Source organism: Melopsittacus undulatus, chromosome 1, assembly GCF_012275295.1.
Source record: "Melopsittacus undulatus isolate bMelUnd1 chromosome 1, bMelUnd1.mat.Z, whole genome shotgun sequence".
NCBI lineage: Eukaryota > Metazoa > Chordata > Aves > Psittaciformes > Psittaculidae > Melopsittacus > Melopsittacus undulatus.
The window spans coordinates 9,472,632-9,490,673 of record NC_047527.1 but is presented as its reverse complement, the minus strand read 5'-3'; the positions used below and the strand labels follow the sequence as shown (position 1 = coordinate 9,490,673).

Below are 18,042 nucleotides of genomic sequence, written 5' to 3'. Positions count from 1 at the left end.
ATCAAAGAGAGCAAAGTACCAACAAGCACAGAACATCAACAAACAATCTGAGAACTGTAGGAGGTTGCCAAGAGGAAGGTCAAACTTCCCAAGGTTTTCCTGCAGGTCATGTGAAGACCTCACCCCTGCAGTGACTGATGTCTGCATAAGCTACCTATGCTGATTCCCCTTAGATGGCATAGGGCGAGTGACAATGACATGCTGCCTAAACTGCCCTGGGATTTTCCTGTGTTTCTCAACATCTTTATTGGGATTGGCTTTGCCAAGGGATGAAAAGCCTTTCTTGACCAACAGTTCAATTTAGGTTTTGTTCTTCCTCCTCTAGATATACTTTCAAACGTATCATATATTCAATATATGATAGATTTATCATATATTCTATCATACATTCACATATATCTTGTGGGAAGAAGTTTTTGGATCAGGGAACAAGTTACATATGGCTGTTCCCAGGCCAACTCTGTAAAACTGGAGTGGGCATAGCCCATAAATGATTAACTCAAGAGAGACTCTACAGAATCAACACCACACTTTTCATCTTGAATTTTAAAGAATTGTTTTGCCAACATTTACAATTAATATCATAGAGGCACTAAGTCTTAAGCACTGAACTTAATAGCATGAAAAAGAGCTGTTCAGAGCAGTGGCTTTAGCCTTTCTGGACCACATTAGCTTTTGTTACATTTAAGGGAAGTAGATAAAAATTCTACTGAAAAACTGACAGTACTCAGAACAGATATAATTATTGTAGATGCCTGTCTTAAACCATGACAGCGCTACCCTAGAAAATGGGAATTAGCACCTCTCATTATGATGAACAGCTCTAAAAAGAAATTCCTTCGTTCTAACTTAGTGCACAGTAGACAGGCTATTTGCAGCTGTAATTTCTTGTGTGTTATAGAGAAAATGGCAAGTAATTAAAAAATATGTAAGGAACTGCAATATCTAAAATGTTCAGACTTGTGGGGTTCTGAGGTTGCCTGTTTGCTTTTATTACTTACTGCTGCAATGTGAGATATGACCTATATCGACTTTCTTTCATTTGAGTTCAGGCAGTTACTATTTCCATTCATCTCATTCTTGGCTATGTGTTCCATTTAAGCATCTGCTGTTCTCAGAGAGTAACAAGGCCCGATCACACAGGAGGTTTTGAAGTCTCCTTTTGTTTAGCTATTGGCTATGAAACACAGGTAGATCCTGATCCAAATTAATAACCCAGTGTTTATAAGAGACATGATTTTTTATAATGGTGTCTATTTATTCACTGAAAAGCATTATAAAGTTTGTGGTAATGCAAGAAAGAAGAAGCTTTTCCCACAGACTTCTTGTAGGAAAGACATTTTATTCAACTGCTTCCTCAATACTCTTGGCCAGAACAACATGAGACAATATATGTAATACATGCTGAAGGGAAGGACTGCAACATGTTGCTGGCCCTTGCTTTGGTTATATGATGAATGGTTTGAAGATTGAAGTACCTGAAGCCACTTTACAAAACCTTGGCAAGGCTTGATGATTAAGTCTATTGCCAGGCATCAAAGGAAGTACCACTCTCATCAGCCAGTTGGCAATATAAGCATATCACAATCCCAATGCCTGCTTGCCCTGTGCTTCTTGAGATGTAAAAGGCTGATTCCAGGGCTGCCAGTTTGTACTTTCATACCTTCCCAGTATCATTTTGGCTTCATAAAAACTCAACTCATCCTGTAGCATGCTGGGAAGTAGTGGAACAGCCCTTCCTGATGATTTTTTTTTTGCATGGTACCTGTTACTGCTGCTGAATGTATCTTTTAAGTGAAAAACTGCATTCTTCCATCAAATTATTTTTAAAGTAACATGATTCATCATGAAACTAAGTGCAGCTGATGCTTCCACTGTATGGCACAGGCACAATGAATCAGCTCACCTAAGGCCACGTGAGCACCACTAACTTGCATGGGACTTAGAAGTGAGCATGTGTCTGCAAGTAAGAACTGCAGGGGACAAGTCTGTGTTCCTTGACAGCAATGGCCTGCTGTTGGACCTGATAGGCTACATCACAAAACAATCTCCTGACATTGCTTTGTCATTTGAGCTGTTGTTAAAGTAGGCAGCAGGAACTACAGGCCTTAAGTTCAGTGGCCTAGTCAATATTGAATACAAGCAATGGGTAATAATTACAGATCCTCTGGATCCTAAAGCATTATCTTTTACATAGTGAATTAAGAGCATGTTAGGCTTACATTCCATTGTGAAACACAACCGTGTAACAAAGACTAGTGGTGAAAAGCAGGAAGTACAAAACAATTTGTATTACCACCCTGTCTTATAGACATCAACATTTCTGGTTACAAGTGATTTTAATACACAGTAATATGTTAGACATACCTAATACATGGAAGGGCAAATTTTATAGTTTTGTAATTTTGTTTTTTCCAAATCTCATGATGATTTTTTTTAGATTTATTCTTTATTAAATTATTATAGAGAAGAAAAATTACTAGAAGAAAAACATTTAAATGGAAATCAGACTCATGTCTCAACAAAAAGCATTGTACTGTCTTCTAGTGCATTGGTTTCCATGAATTTGAATTAATTTGGACAAGACGGATGGGGTTATACTTTAAGAATAGGAGACAGATAAACACACCTACTGGAAACTGATTCCATAATGACATAATCTTAAGCTATTGCTTATTTTACTGGAATACAAAATGAGTACAAAACAGCTCCTACAATTAAATTTTATTCTAAAATATCAGAATAGCCACATCTGACTTTAATGCCTGTGGTACTATGCCCTAGAGCACTTCCAGTTCTCCAGGACTGCTTTGACTCATCTGCTATAGAATCTTCACGTTCTGCACTGTTTCCACTTTCTATTAATTTAGGTGTTTCTTTTTCTATTTTGTTACATTTTTGATGCTTCAGAAATTACTAGGCAACTTCAGCAGAATACACATTTATCAACAGTACTAGCTAATGACATGGAAAATTTCAGAAAGGAATCTCACATATCATTTATTTTTCAGCTTTATATGACTAAATCACTGCAGAACAACAAGATGGAAATGAGAGAAGGCGTCATCAACTCAGGTCAAAACAAGGAATACACCTTCTCAGAGACCTGCAAGACTTCAATACTAAATGGCACAAGCTGGATAAAACTTTCCCTGGGAAGTTTCTCTAGGTGGAAGTAATGGTCACTTTATGAAAATCAAATCCTTTTTAATAGGGTTGGAGGTGGATACTTAAATACTGATGGTGTGAAAGACATTCATGTACATTAATGAAATATTTTATCCTAAATTACCTCAGCAATGACACCAGTGACTTGACCCTGGCTAGCTTAGGATTGGCACTGTTCCTGGTCAGATAATTTAAAACCATTATCTGGACTACAGAGCCTCTCTATTATTTGGAAAGCTTGTAAGGACATTTTCAGAGTTCTCCTACAGTCAGTTCAGGGTAGTTTATAATAACTTTCCTTAGTAGCCTAAAAGTTCTGGTCCCAAACAAGAAAAAATAATTACCTTCAAACGAGTAAGCATATTCAGAACTGAGGAAAGGTACTAGGCTGGTAAGTTTGGTGCCTGGTGTTCATTTAAGCAGGGATGACTGTACTGCAGACCAGCTGGCAGAAGTGTCTCATCACTGTAGGGGTCTGAAACGATTTCATTCCCGTTACTCATTTCCCTGGGCCACCAGTAAGTTAGTGACAGCTGTGATAATGGCTTTTTTTTTATTAGACTTCTCTCTCTTTAGTAAAGAGCTGAGAACACAGGAGGCACAAGCCACAAAAACCTGATCAACTATTGACCAGCAGAGCATTTGAACAACCTGGTTAGAAACCACAGATTTTCAGAAAGAGGTTTTATCACTGATTCCAAAAGCCGGCTCCTAGGGAGGGGAAGTTTCTTTCTCACCAATTTCTTCCAGGGAAAGCTCCCATCCCTGAAGTCCTGACACTATCTGACATTATATTTCCTCCCTATAATTGCAGTTCAGAGTCTGATTCCTATCTCTCCAGCACTGTCTGTAAATCTCATTATTCTTTTTGAGTCCATGTGACTACTCCAAATTTGCAAGGAATGGGAGAGAAGGCAGAGGATTATTTGTATCTTGATTTTACATTATGTTTCTACTTAAAAGCAAAATGTGGAATTGTGCTCTGATGATAAGAAACAAACAACCACAGCAAATAGCAACAGCATCTAAAATCTGAAACGCAGACTGTTGTGCTTCCTACTGCAAGTGGGTTAATCAGATGGGGTGTTTTGAGACAAGAAGGTGCAAAAAGTGTACATGCCAGTCTTGTAACTTGTTCTGTGGTTCCTATAAAAACATATGTGCATGTAAATATTGCTTCTCACCATGCTAGTAAGGAAGAAGAGTCTGTTAATGGACTTAGGAAACAGATCAGTCATGATATGGATGTCGATTGTGAAGAGCAATAGGAAGTTTGCAAATTCCTTGGCTTTTTTGATTGAATGTTGGGTTATGCTTTGAGTTTGATCCTCTAAGTACTAGAGGAGCAATGACAAGAACAAATTTCTATTGGGATAGTGGTTCTTTGGAGAAAGGCACAAGATGAAAGAAAGTCTAGATAAATGTGAAACTTTTCTGAGCATTTCACATTTAACAGATCGTTTCCTATAAGGAAAAAAAAAAAGCTGACTAAAATGCAGTATCTAACCAGAGGTTTACACAGAATTGTGAGGTTATTTTTGCCCTTTAAAAATAAAACCTTAATTATTATTATTGCAATTTTTATTTTTGAAGCATTTAAACTTCTTTTATAATTAAAAAAGAAGGTCATATGATCTCTAAAATTCAGATTACTCTATTTTTAAACCAGATCTGAACTTTATCTTCTTACCAATTTAGAGGAATTTTCATATTCTTAGTACCCATATATGTATAAAAGGAAGACTTTATAGTGTTTAACCTCTTAAACTGTCCTTTCCAATCCAGTCCAATCTGCTCTTATGTTAGATATTGCAAAGTACCAATGGTTGATTAAACTCTAGATCTGTAGGAGCTTGATAAAACCTATGCAACTTGCAAGACAATTTTATTTTTGTTTTAATAAGCAGAACAGAGTTCATGAATCTGCAGAGAGCTCCTTAAAGCTGTGGGAAATAGAGACTGTTGCAGAGGAAAGTGAGAATAAAATCTTCTGCAAGTAGAAGGGAAACAAATGGTCAAACAGAACAGTTTTCTAATAGAAAAAGAGATTAAGACAGGATTACAGTTTTTCCACAGATAACAGTCAGGAGGGATTAAATATGTCAACATCAGGCTGTTCTGAATACTAAGGGGTGTCTTTTCCTTAACACTCATACCCACACTCGGAAAATAGGATGTGTTCATACACAGAAAATAAAACCACCCTCTTCTCACCTGGGTGAAAGGTTCTGTAGGGTGGTGAGCTCAAATCCTTTGTGGAAGTTGAATGAAATAATATCCAAACTGTTTTAACTTTCAAAATGAGCTTTAATTGAACTTGTGGAATCCCCTATGAGAAAGATTAGATGGAAAGTGGGTGTTCAGTAAGCCAGTGACAGAACTCGCTGGGAGGAATTTTCTGCTAGGGTGCTCTCATAGAGGACTCTTCTCATTACACCATTTAAGCAAGAAAAGTTTTTTCTTGTTACCTCCCTCTAATCTGACTAAAAACCTAACTATACCTGAAGATGTCTGTCTTCATTCCTCCCTGATGGGAAGCATCTTCAGAAGCCTGATGGATTAGGCATGCTGCCAGATAGAGCCTTCTTGCCTGAGTACTCCTTGCAAGACTACAGACAGGCAGAGGTTGCTCCCCACCAACCCTCTTAGTTGCTCTTTCTTCTCTGTTTTCTCCACCAGGATGCTGGACACCCAAGGAAATATTCATAGGGCTTAGAGTAGACATCAAGAAGAAGCTTAATTTCCATATAGTAGGACCTTCTCTTGGTGGAATTTTAGATGATACCTGCAGAGAAAGGGGTCTGCCTGCTAAATACCATGTTGGAGAAGGATGTAAACAAGACAGCTAAAGAGACTAATGCATTGTGTCTTTAGTAGTTTCTAACAGTAGGTAACCACTGAGACTGCACAAACGTAGTGCTAAAGTAAAATACTTTTCTACATTTGATGACTTAGGGCTTAAAACCTGGAGGATTTCTTTCTGATTTTAGTCCCTCCCAATAGTTGAGCCCAGCAGTGGCAGTGCAGCTCTGTTGGTGAGTTCTGCACACCAGGTAAGGAATTTTCTTTTCATGAATGATGAAGAGCCTGCTACAGTGAGAACAAGAACAAACACCTTGCCAAAGGACAAATATAAGCACCACACAGATCTGGACTGATTTCACCTGTCATCTCAAACAACTGCAGAGAATATCCTTCTTTCACAAGGTACTATCAGGTGCTCTAAATCTACCAGAAATAATCTAAACAAAACGTTTCAGAGGGCTTAATGTTATTTTTCCTTTGAAAACCTGTCTAGTTTCACCGGTTATTTATGTTAGTAGGATACAGTCTAACAACTTTGCTTAGCTTGAAAGCAGCCTCTCACCAATATTTCCCTATTGCTTTATTCAGGCTTCATTAGTCTCACTGGTTGACTGACGTCTTGGCTGGAGACTAGAAGTGTGTCCATGACATATAAGTCTTATAAGTAAAACGACTTTTCTATAAATACCAATGATGTAACATTGCAATTTTATCACAAGAGCTAGGATCTGGACTGATTTTTAAAGCCATTTAGCTCCTTAACTTCTGGGTTGTACCCTTTCCACTCATTTTAAGCCTCTATTTCCATCTTCAATCACAAGCAATTTTGTAAGTCAAATATTAACTTTCTCACACAATGCTTATTTTCAGCTATGTATAACTTGTTTGTATGTGGTGGAGGAACAGGCAGAGTGACAGTTATTTGAAAGACTTTATAATTAAATTATAATATTTGAGGGTTTAAAATGTTAGACAAGTTTCAAATGAATATGAATTGCTGGAGAAAGAACAGTTAAGAATACCAGAGATAGATTATGAATTCAATTCTTCATAAAGCCATCACTTTCATATGTGCCTGGATTTAATATGTATTCATCTAAAACTTAGGGATTTTGTATGATGAAAAATAGAAATGAAAATGAAATTTAATGCAAGTTCCTCTTCTTCATTAAGGCAACTTCACAGTATTTTCACAATGAGGAGAACTGCATACTCATTGTTTTTGAAAGTTTTGCAGTATCTAATTAAGAAAGTAAGTTATATTTTCTATTTTCATTTCCCAGATGCTATGAAAGCAGAATTACCTGCTGTGTCTTTATGATAAAATCAAGGTAAAAAGTAAGGCAATGTTTTTGAAGTGGTTATTAACAAAGTACAGTGTAAACCTTTTTGAAACAAACAGATATCAAAACATATTGACCCAAAATTTCAAACAGGTGATAGAAAGGGATGATATTGTTGAAATGAAACCATGAAATCAAAGAATGGTTGACTGCACCACACAGCTTGGTGTCAGCAAACTTGCCGAGGGTGCACTCAATCCCATTGTGCATATCACCAACAAAGATGTTAAACAGCACCAGTCCCAATAACCAACACCTGAGAGACAACATTTGCTACCAGTCTCCAATTAGACATTGAGCTGTTGACCACAGCTCTTTGAGTGTGAGCATGCAGCCAATTCCTTACCCATCAAGTGGTCCATCTGTCAAATCCATGTCTCTCCAGTTTAAAGAAAAGGAAGTCAAATACTTTGCACAAGTCCAGGTAGAAGATAGTAGCTCCTCTTATCCACCAAAGCCGTAACCCCATTATAGAAGGGCACCAAACTTGTCAGGCACAATTTTCCCTTAGTGAAGCCCTGCTGGCTGTCATAAATCAGTTCCTTATTGTCTATGTGCCTTATTTCCAGGAGAATCTATTCCTGATCTTGGTAGACATCAAGATGAGACTGACTGGCCTGTAGTTCCTAGGTCTTCCTTTTTTCTCTTTTTAAGAATGGGCATTATGTTTCCCCTTTTCCAGTAAGTGGGAACTTTACCAGACTGCCATGACTTCTCAACTATGATGGTTAGCGCCTTGGCCACTTCATCTGCCTCTTCCCTCAGGACTTGCAGTTGCATCTTATCGTGTCTTAAACACCTTTGGTTCCTTAGATGTTCTTGAACCTTATCTTCTCCATCAGTAGGCAGCTCTTCTTTCTCCCAGTCCCTGCCTTTGCCTTCCATGACTTGGCCAATGTGGCTGGAGCTCTTGCCAGTGAAATCCAAAGCAAAAAGTTGTTGAGTACCTCAGCCTTCTCCATGCCTTGGGTAATCAAGTCTGTTTCCATCCAGAGGGGTCCCACATTTTTCCTAGTGTTCCATTTATCACCAGTGGTCCTGTAGAAACTATTCTTGTTGCCCTTGACAAAATGGACTTAAGAAATCTGAGAACCTCATGTTTGTTTTTTATTCATAACTGCAATGTATTGAACACAAAAGTGGAAGACATTTTAATGGCTGCTATTTTTGATTGGCTGCTGTAGGTACATATCTTAAGCACAAGCAACTGGCTACAATTTATTAGAAAAATATTTAGATTAATGATTTGATCAATAACTGGTAAACTGGGGATGGTTTTGTTGCATGTTATTTTGTCTGTGCTACCTTCTGTAGATTGCTTCTCTGATATTCTATCTTTCTATGATACATTCTATCTTGTACTCATTATCAGTGGAGTCTCATTTATCTAAGTTGAGCTCTGAAATGTTTTAGATCTTCACGAAAGTTCTAATATTCTAGTGAAAATTGGGAAGGAAGTAGAAACAGATGTTCCCTCAGATTCATAGAGTGCTGGGATTTCCAAATGGTGTCACACAGGCAATACCATGCAGTTAAGTGCATAAACATCATTAGCAATGACTGCTGGAGTAATTCTCTTCTGTATCCACAATACTGTTTCGTTTATTAATAGAGTAATTAGAGTTACAAAATTCATTGTAATTGAAAATGTTAATATGTACTTGGTAACAATGCCAGGTGCTTAAAAATAAAAAAGTAGTAATGAAAATAATCGGATCTTTGTTGAATTAGTCACTTTTGAAAATACTACTGAAGCTTTTGAGTTTCTGAAATACTTTTGGAAATTTTACTCAAAAGTTTGTTGAAAGTAAATGGTGATGAAGGAGGAAGGATGAAAAAATATATAGGAGATTAATTATATGGGGTTTTTGAAACAGAAACTGGAAATTATGTCACTTAAAAGCCTTGAAAACCTATGGCTAGGCTCCTTAAAAAAGACTTTGTCAAACTGGAAAACCTCACAGCAATACTGAAATAGAACAAGGAGTCCTTAAACCTTGAAAATCCTGCAGAGGGAAGATACTGATGGAGAATAATGACATCTGGAAAACAAACCTTTGCGTCTAACTGTTCAAATTTCAGCTCAGAGTAGCACAAACAACAATACAAAAGAATTTTTCACTCCTTACAAGGTTCTTTTTTCAACACAGTTTACAAAAACTGTGATTGCAAATGAACTGTGTTCACTGAAAAAAAAATCATGTTATCTATATGAAATTTATGTAGATATGCAAAAAAAATCTTGGTTTTGACCACAAAATGCAATTCTATGATTCTGTATCTGAAGCATTTACATAAACTTTATTGAAAATTGAAGTATTATTCTGCATTTCCTTGTGGAAAAACATACCATTCTTTGCTGTATTTTTTAACTCATGCTTTTTTTTCTTACTTTGATTTCACTGGTCTTCTGATTTAAATGAATGATGAGACCCTATTGAACCTATCTGGCTAGCTGTCATACTTCATATGATGCATCATATGTATGATATAGCAATACAATTACCCAATTGGAATAATCTATTAGTTTCTGTTTAAGAAATGGAAGCTGTGTGGGATGGAAACAGATCTGGAGAGGTTTTGATCATGATGTCACCCATTATTATGAAAAGTAGCAGTACCACCAATGAAAGCCACAAAAAGCTTGACCCTGCTGTAAAAAACCTTATGTTTAGACAGTTTATGGGAACTGGAAGAGAAATAAATCAAAGTGGAATAGAATTTGCGATTCCTGGAATTATTATCTGGAATCAGTACACAAATACTTATTGCTCTACTTTGTTTGCACATTTTTATCTCCTTAGGCATAATTCCAGCAATTTTCATAAGCTACATCACAACAACTTTACTGCACATGCTTTTTTCGCCTATCAGCCCCCCCTTCATTTATTAGAGCTATTTTCTAGACATTCATAGAATGAATTTATTAGGCTTCATCAGTATTTAATCCTTACTTTACAAATGTGATATGCATTAACAGGTAATATAATTTTTACAGTAATGTCAACTACAGACTCCCTGCATCATGAAATACATGTCTTCGAAATAGAAAAATGCTGACTCTCACTGAATTACTGCCTATGGTTAATGGTCAAGTAAGCATAAACAAACTATTGAAGAAAAGCAGTGGTATTGCCAGTCTTCTTAAACAAAATATGTTTAGGAATTGCTTAAGTGAGCTACCGCTTCAGAAGCAAAGGTAAAACTAGAAGACTGAGGGAAACAGGCTCTCCACTCAAGACATTCCAGTACTGGAGCATTTTGTCCTTGTTTTCCTAAATACAAATTAAAAGTTGAAAAGAATAATACGTGGATTATTATTTATATGTACTTTTAGGTGTGCGTAAAAGCACAGCTTCAAAGTTGCAACAAGATTAATAAGAAATACTTCAAAATGTTTAGTTCCTAAATTTTGGGTTAGCTTATAATTAAATTGAGTTTTAGAAGAGATCTTTCATTTGGTATCTCTGATGTCTTTTTTTTCTTGTGGGCATTTTTTCTTGGCCCAAATACATTTTCCCATATGCATTTCCAGTCATATGATACCCATGACACACTACTTTGGTAATGGGTGAGTCTCAGCTTCAATGAGGTAACTCTTCAGTAAGTTCTGCCTTCAAGGGACAGCACAACCCTGAAGCTTTGCAAGGCACTTAGCCACGACAAAATGCAGAGTTCAACACTAACTGATTAAAGCCAAATATTTCAGATCCAACTCCCACTTCACCCCTCACCAAAAAAAAATCCAAATCAAACCAAAAAAACCCAAAGTCTGATTCTTTCTAAACCCACCCAAATGGAAAATATCTACCTTAAATTTCCTAATAGGAAATAAAATTTCAGCAAGCAACTCTAATGAAAAATTCTCAGAATCATCTGGAACAGGGGGAAACTATTGCTAATGTTTTATGAAGATTTTTACAACAAACTACCCATCCGAAAATTACAGAAGTCAAGTTTACAAAATATTATTTTATAAAAGATTAGAAATTAATAAAAATGCAAAAAGCACCCCTCTGACAAAAAAAAAAAAAAACCCAAACCATATAAAAATGTGATTCTCCAGACAAAATTACAACAGAGCATCCCAGATAACATCCCTCCAAGCCTCTTCAGTCAGCAGTAGCCTGAAAGATCATAGAGTCATAGAATGGTTTGGGTTTTAAGGAACTTTCAAAGGTCATTTAGTCCATCCCATCTCCAATTGGAAGGAACATCTTCAACTAGATCAGGTTACCCACAACCACATCTGGCCTGGCCCTGAATGTCTCCAGGAATAGCACATCCACCACCTCTCTGGACAACCTGTACCAGTATTTTACCATCCCTCATTGTAAAGAATTTTTTCCTCACATCCAGCCTGAATCTCACTTGTAGTTTAAAACCATCACCCCTCATCCTATTACAACATCTGATGTTCTGGCACAAGTAACTTGAGTTACTCAGCAGAGTCATGCATTCATACTGAGTCATTAGTCAGTAAAGTCTAGAATATGACATCTTCCTAGATCTCTGCATGACTTTGAAGAAGTGAAATAAAATTGAGAAGCAATATATGTATTATACAACAGGACAAAATGAATGGTTGAGTTCATGAAATAGCAGTGTAACATACATATATATGTATATACACAGGTTGTATTTTGATCTTAATGCAAGTTTTTAAACAGCAAGGAACTTTCTGATATTGCAATCAGAACGCAAAACATATGGCATGCTACATCTCATTTATGTTCTCTTGGTATAAAAAAATAAGCAGCAAACTCTTTTTTTATTCAACACCTCTTATTCTGTATTGAAAAAGATGATGTATCTATGAACAGACATACCTGTTTGGATAAAAAGTTTACCTAACCCAATATGCTACTGCACACAGTCACCAAAAGCAGATTTTTAGGGAAGCGTTAAGAACAGAGAAAGCAGATAGTGATACTTCCCTGCAATGGCCTCTCAGCTCCAAAAATTCAACTCTGTGGCCCAGAGGTGATGTTTAAGTATTTTCTCTGCCTAAATAGAGTGCACTTTTATGAACTTGTTTAGGTTTCATTTAACTGATACAAGTTTTAGTATCCACAACATTCTGAAGCAGGAAGCTTCCCAGTTTAACCCCTCATGTAAAGAACCAATTTTAAACACTTATCAGTTGCTGATAAGTGTTTAAAATTGGTTCTTTACATAAGGGGTTTGATGGTCTCTTCTCATATAGGAAAGAACATTTGATGGTCTCTTCTCATATAGGAAAGAACAATGAATAGCCATTCTTTATTAATCCTGTTTCCCAGTGAAGATCTTTAAGATGTCATATCAGTTCGATACACATCAACAAGATAACAGCATGAAATTCACTTAACTTGCACAAATCAGGTGGCAGCAAATGGGAGTCAGCAAGCTCAGTCTTGGGCAATTATAAATTTCAATTAATGAAAAGATAGAATTGTTTCTCCAGTACCTGTCGCTGATTTTCTGTCTCTAGTCTCAGTCTGGCTTCTACACATCTTCTGGTCTCCAGGAAAGCTTGACGTTGTGCTCTGTCTGACAGGTAGCTAATGAAGATTCCTGCAGTGTTCATACACATAAATAACACTGCCTGAGCTGCTATCTGCAATGAACAACAAATAAGGTTTGATCAGACAGGAGAAGAAACAATATCTGTTTAGAAAGAGAAAGAGAAAAAGAAAGAGATATAGAATGACTGCTCTGCAGTCATACAGGCTGTAAAAATAATGGTTATGAAAGTTGGTGTAGAAGAATCTCTTGGTTCTTAACTAGAGGTACCAAAAGTGTAAAATTCTCTCTGCCTTGAGAGAGAAATATGCAGTATTTGGGGGCATTAAACTCTAGATGAACCACAAATGATGCTTCCAAGGAATGACACACAGGACTTTAGTCAGGAATGATTACAAACATAATTAACAATTTGGTTTTGCACTGGCTCTTTTGCAAAAGCAATTCTCATTTGCTCCATGGCTTAGTTTGAGAAGAAAGCCATACTAAGGAAAGCAAAGAGCGCCAGTTAGCTAAGAATTAATATCAGTGGTAATAGTTATTTTGTTATTATTGACCAAGTTAAATAAATTCATTTTCAGCTGATGCCAAAGCATAATGTTGCACAATCTGAATTCTGAATCACTCAACAGAAGAAGCTGAAAAGATAACCAAATTCTTTCATATCTTATGCCTGTGTACCCAGACCTTTTCTTCACTGAGGTCTACGTCAGAGCTGTACTCTTTATCCTTGTAGAGGGTGCGTCACAGCTTCTTCCTTTGCATTATGAACTTTAAAGAGCCAAATGGGAGTGCATCCTTGGACAATGTAAATTACAGTGGATTATTTGTCTTTCATTAGTACATCTTTGTGCTCTGGATATTTGTAAGACAGGGCACATTGACACTATTGAAGAGGAGATTATATGGGAAACTGAGTAAGAAACTTTTAATATCTTCATACACTAGAGACAGAACACAGACTGCAGTTTCAGCAGCTTCATACAATACCTCATCCCTGTTACAGGCTGCAAATTCATATGAACTCCTCTCAGTTTCCACTTCATCTTGCCTTTTTTTTCCAACTTGTGAGAGGGTCAAGAGTCAAAAATAAATCCAGAAGACATTAATATTGTTCAAATGCAGCATATAAGACCAAGCTGCTCTGACTGCTGCCTTAACTAGAGCAGTCATTGGGACACAGTGAGCCAGCCAAGAGCTGGCAAACTGCAGCTCCCCATTTTCCTGCCAAGGCCCAGTCAGAGTCACTATGCTGATGAGGTCCCACTGAGTGCACCCTGCCTTGTGGAATCACACCTCTCTCCCATCAGCAGACCAGCCATGGAGCAGGAGGAGGCTACATTACCCTGCAGCCACATCACTTGCCCAGCAAAGCCACCAGGATCATGACACAAAAACAGCCACATCAAGGCAGATCAAGCATTCACCATGCAGGATGCTCTCTCTGATAGCAGAAAACATTGAGTGCCCGGGTAGGAGTACAAGGATAAACAGTATATACGAGTACACGAATAAAGCAAGCATTCAGAGATGTTTTGTCAACACATTCTTGAACACTCCAGAACACTGTAGGCTAAAGGCTGCATTTTTCAGTATTATCTTATAATCAGTGTTACTTATCCTAACAGAAGAGAAAAAACATTTAGCAAAACCACCTAATCTCGTTGTGATGCTTTGCCTCAGATCTCCAGGTCTCACTCCTCACATTCATCTGGGTTTGAAAGTAAAATCTGATCTCAAGCTAAATGCATCTGGTTAGCTTCACATATTCCCGTATTTCTGAATATGGAGTATTGTTCTATAATAGTATAGGATATTCATCTATAATTTATATGCCATGATTAAATAAGAATTTATATCCTGGCTCCAGCTGAATTTTTGTTTAACCTTTGCTAGTAATAGTTGTCTAGGTAAAGCTTGTGAGAAACAGGGCACAATTAGCATGATCCTTGTATCTTCCTGGCACTCAGGATTCTGTGGTTCACAGCATCTCTGAGGTGAAGGTGGCATACTCTATACTTAACATTTTCTGATATCTTTCTGACTGTTAGGTTAATTGTACCTTTGGCTCTATAGTGTTCAATGACAAAGATTTCTACAATGTTATTAGGCACTTTCTGATAAAAATGTTTCCTTTGTTGGTTTGTTTTTTTTCTTTAATTCACAGCTTTATCATATGAGTGCCTTGTCATGCTTGGAAACAGTAACTAATCATTCCCAATTCATCTTCCTCTTACTCATTTTAACTGACTTATAGCTGACTTATAGCATTACCCCTTTTATTTTTTAAAAGGGACAAATTTGAGACTATTTAGTCTCACTGTTTTATCACTATTCCACCTCTGCACTTACTGCTTCTTCCCTGTTATCTGCTTTACCGGAGACAGGTTGCCCCAGACATTTTCTGCCTTTGCTCCAAGATAAAACAGTGAATGCAATAATTCAGCTCATGAGATAACTCCTTTCTGGTGCCGCCTACTAAGAGCCATATGATGAGCTGACATTAGATAAGACCAGTTCAGTATTATGTTGTTCAGGGGAACAACTGAAATCAGCTGTAGGTGGCTAGAGAAGTCTACATTTCCTACCTTTTTGACTGACTAGAAGATAATCAATACTTGCACACATGGAAAGCTAGAATATAGGGTGAAAAGAAAGAAAAGTCTTTCACAGCATCTGAAATGTGCGTATCAACAGTGAAAGCAGTGGCAGGAAGCTCTTGTTTGCTTGCAAATTGAATTGCAAATTCCCCATGAGCCCAGTTCAGTCACTCACTTCTGCTAATACTCAGGACTAGTGCCACTCGCTTCAGCAGATCTCCTTAGAGCAAATGCAGTAGAATTTGGCCTTCAATTAGATTTCATGAGCATGTAATTTGATTTGGACAAAGGGAATTATGGAAAACATGTTACAGGTAAAACAACAGTTTAAGCAGAGGCAGAATCTGCTTTTCTTATACATAGCAGTCTGACTGAAAACAATCTAAAAAGTAAAGCACTATGCCTTGCAAAGACACAATCTATTGCTCTTGTTAACAAAAGAATGAAAAAGATGTATAAAATCTGCTGAATCTCTCATTGACACTCTTTTTTCCACAGTTTACTGTGGCCAATTCCAGAAGTCTTGCAGGATTTTCTACTGCCTATCAGGGCCACAAGTTAGGGCAGACTGATTTTATATGATTTACACAGTTTCATGTCTTTTTGATTGACCTGAAGATAATCAATGATCACACAGTAGGAAAGCCAAGGTATAACGTGAGAAAAAAGAAAATCTTTTCACAGCATTTTTGAGTGACTTATGTGCAAGGTCTCTCTGTACTTTGCACAGCACACAAATAAGCAACTGTAGCAGAGAAGGCAAGTGATCTTAAAAAGCCATGAGTGATATGCTTTGAGGTTAAATAGGGCTCTGGGGAGGTCTGTTCCTTGAATACTTAATGCAAACAAGAAGGTACCCATCACCATGCTGCTTGGGAGCATCTGTTTAAGGATCGGCACTGTCCCTGCTGAACCTGCGGTTGTATATAACTGCATAATAGGAGGGACAGGGCTAAAGAAAGTTACTTGACAAGATCATGCAGATAACTAGAAGCAATCATTACAATTTTTACTCCAAAACTTTGATTCTCATATTTCTCGTAGGACGTGATTAATAGCTTAGTTCACAGAGAAATCACTCATTTGTCAAATAAATTTACATTTATAAAGTGTCTCTCATACAAGCACCTCGGAGCCCTTTGCAAAATCAATATGAAAACTAGCCAAAACCAAAGTCAATGGAAGGAGAGGCCACAGGTCAGACAAGAAAGCCAAGATTAAGTTGGACAGTACACATTGTTTCAAATAATTTCATTTTAATCTGTCACTCATTGTATAAACAGGGCTTTGCCAAGGCATCTGAAACCAAGATAATATTGTGGGTGGATTTGGAAATCACCAGATCTCAAAGAAACGACTAAAAGGCACTGTGTGATGTACTCTAGGTTACCCTGCTCTTGAAGGGGGGTTGAACTAGATGATCTTTTGAGGTCCCTTCCAACCCTTGGGATTCTGTGATTCTGTGGCACAGCTGGTCAGGAAGAAGTATCAGTCAGAGCAGGTACAAGATAATAATGTAAAAGAACAGGAAAGGGGAAACTAATTGAAAAGACAGTAAAGCAGCTCACAGGTCTGTAGCAAAAGGCAGCTTTTTAACAGAATTGAATGTAATTCAGGAAACAGGAAATTCAGAAGGATACAGGTGAGTTACTGAGAGCAGAGCTGGGCTAAGCATAGCAACAATCTGTAAGCATGTCTGCTACTAAAAGCACCTAATTGAGTTTGCCTTGATTTGGAGCTTACACAGAATCCTGTGAGTTTATGAACTGGGAGCAAGTTAAGGAGGAGTTTGCAAATGCCAGCAGTTTCAAAACTTAAAAAAACATAACTAAATTGTGTTTCAATTTTGCTGTGATTTTTCCTCTTTGAAAAGGTACAATTTTCCATCAGGAAGTATAAAGCCATTAGGTTGGCTGTAGAGTCTCCTTATTCAGTGCTAAGACCTGCCATTAGTCGACAGGTATGGAGTGTGTAGTGATTGACTGAGTCTGACCCCAGCACTTCCAAAGAGCCTGTAACCTGAGGAAATGCTAATACATAGGAACAAACCCAACAGATTGGAAGTGAGTTCATAGCTAGCCCTAAAAGACAATAATTGCTACAATTTTCATTATAAATAGTTGAACCAATGGTAGCATACATTCACATAGAAAGCATAGTGGAAGTGGAGGAGAGAAAGCTAAAAAAGTTTGGAAATAACACTGAAATCCAGGGAGACAAGGAACTTAAGTGTTACTACAGAAGCAAACCTTAGTGTGCTCTGCAGAAATAAACCTATTATGAACCTCTTCAGCAGGTTATTTTGTTCTGCTGCATAGAAAAAGAGCAGTGCTGTGGCTGAACTTGGCAAAACACAGCTGAAAAGTGAAGAAATTTTTTCCAATGTAATCTCCAGTTGGACATTCTCAAGGCACATCAGTCCTAAAGAGCAGGAATTTCATTAATTCCTAAAATGAGCCTTTGGGAATTATTGTTTTTCTATTTTGCTTTCTAATTTTAGATTTTCTTCAACAGTGGATTAGAGTAGTTCTGTTTTGGGAAAACTGGGAAAGTAAAGCTGTTGTGCTTCTTTTAGAGGGTTTTCAACATGTGTTACACAAAGAACTGGTTGCTATGGTAAT

General features: G+C 37.3%; 1 protein-coding gene across 1 annotated transcript in view; it reads right to left on the bottom strand.

Moving 5' to 3' along the window:
- Nucleotides 1-18,042, bottom strand: part of ADCY8 (adenylate cyclase 8) — a 121,865-nt gene that overhangs the window by 80,243 nt on the left and 23,580 nt on the right. Inside the window, exon 2 of the mRNA XM_034068583.1 lies at nt 12,766-12,915. Within this exon, the coding sequence (XP_033924474.1) occupies nt 12,766-12,915 (150 nt within the window). The remainder of the gene's footprint in view (nt 1-12,765; nt 12,916-18,042) is intronic.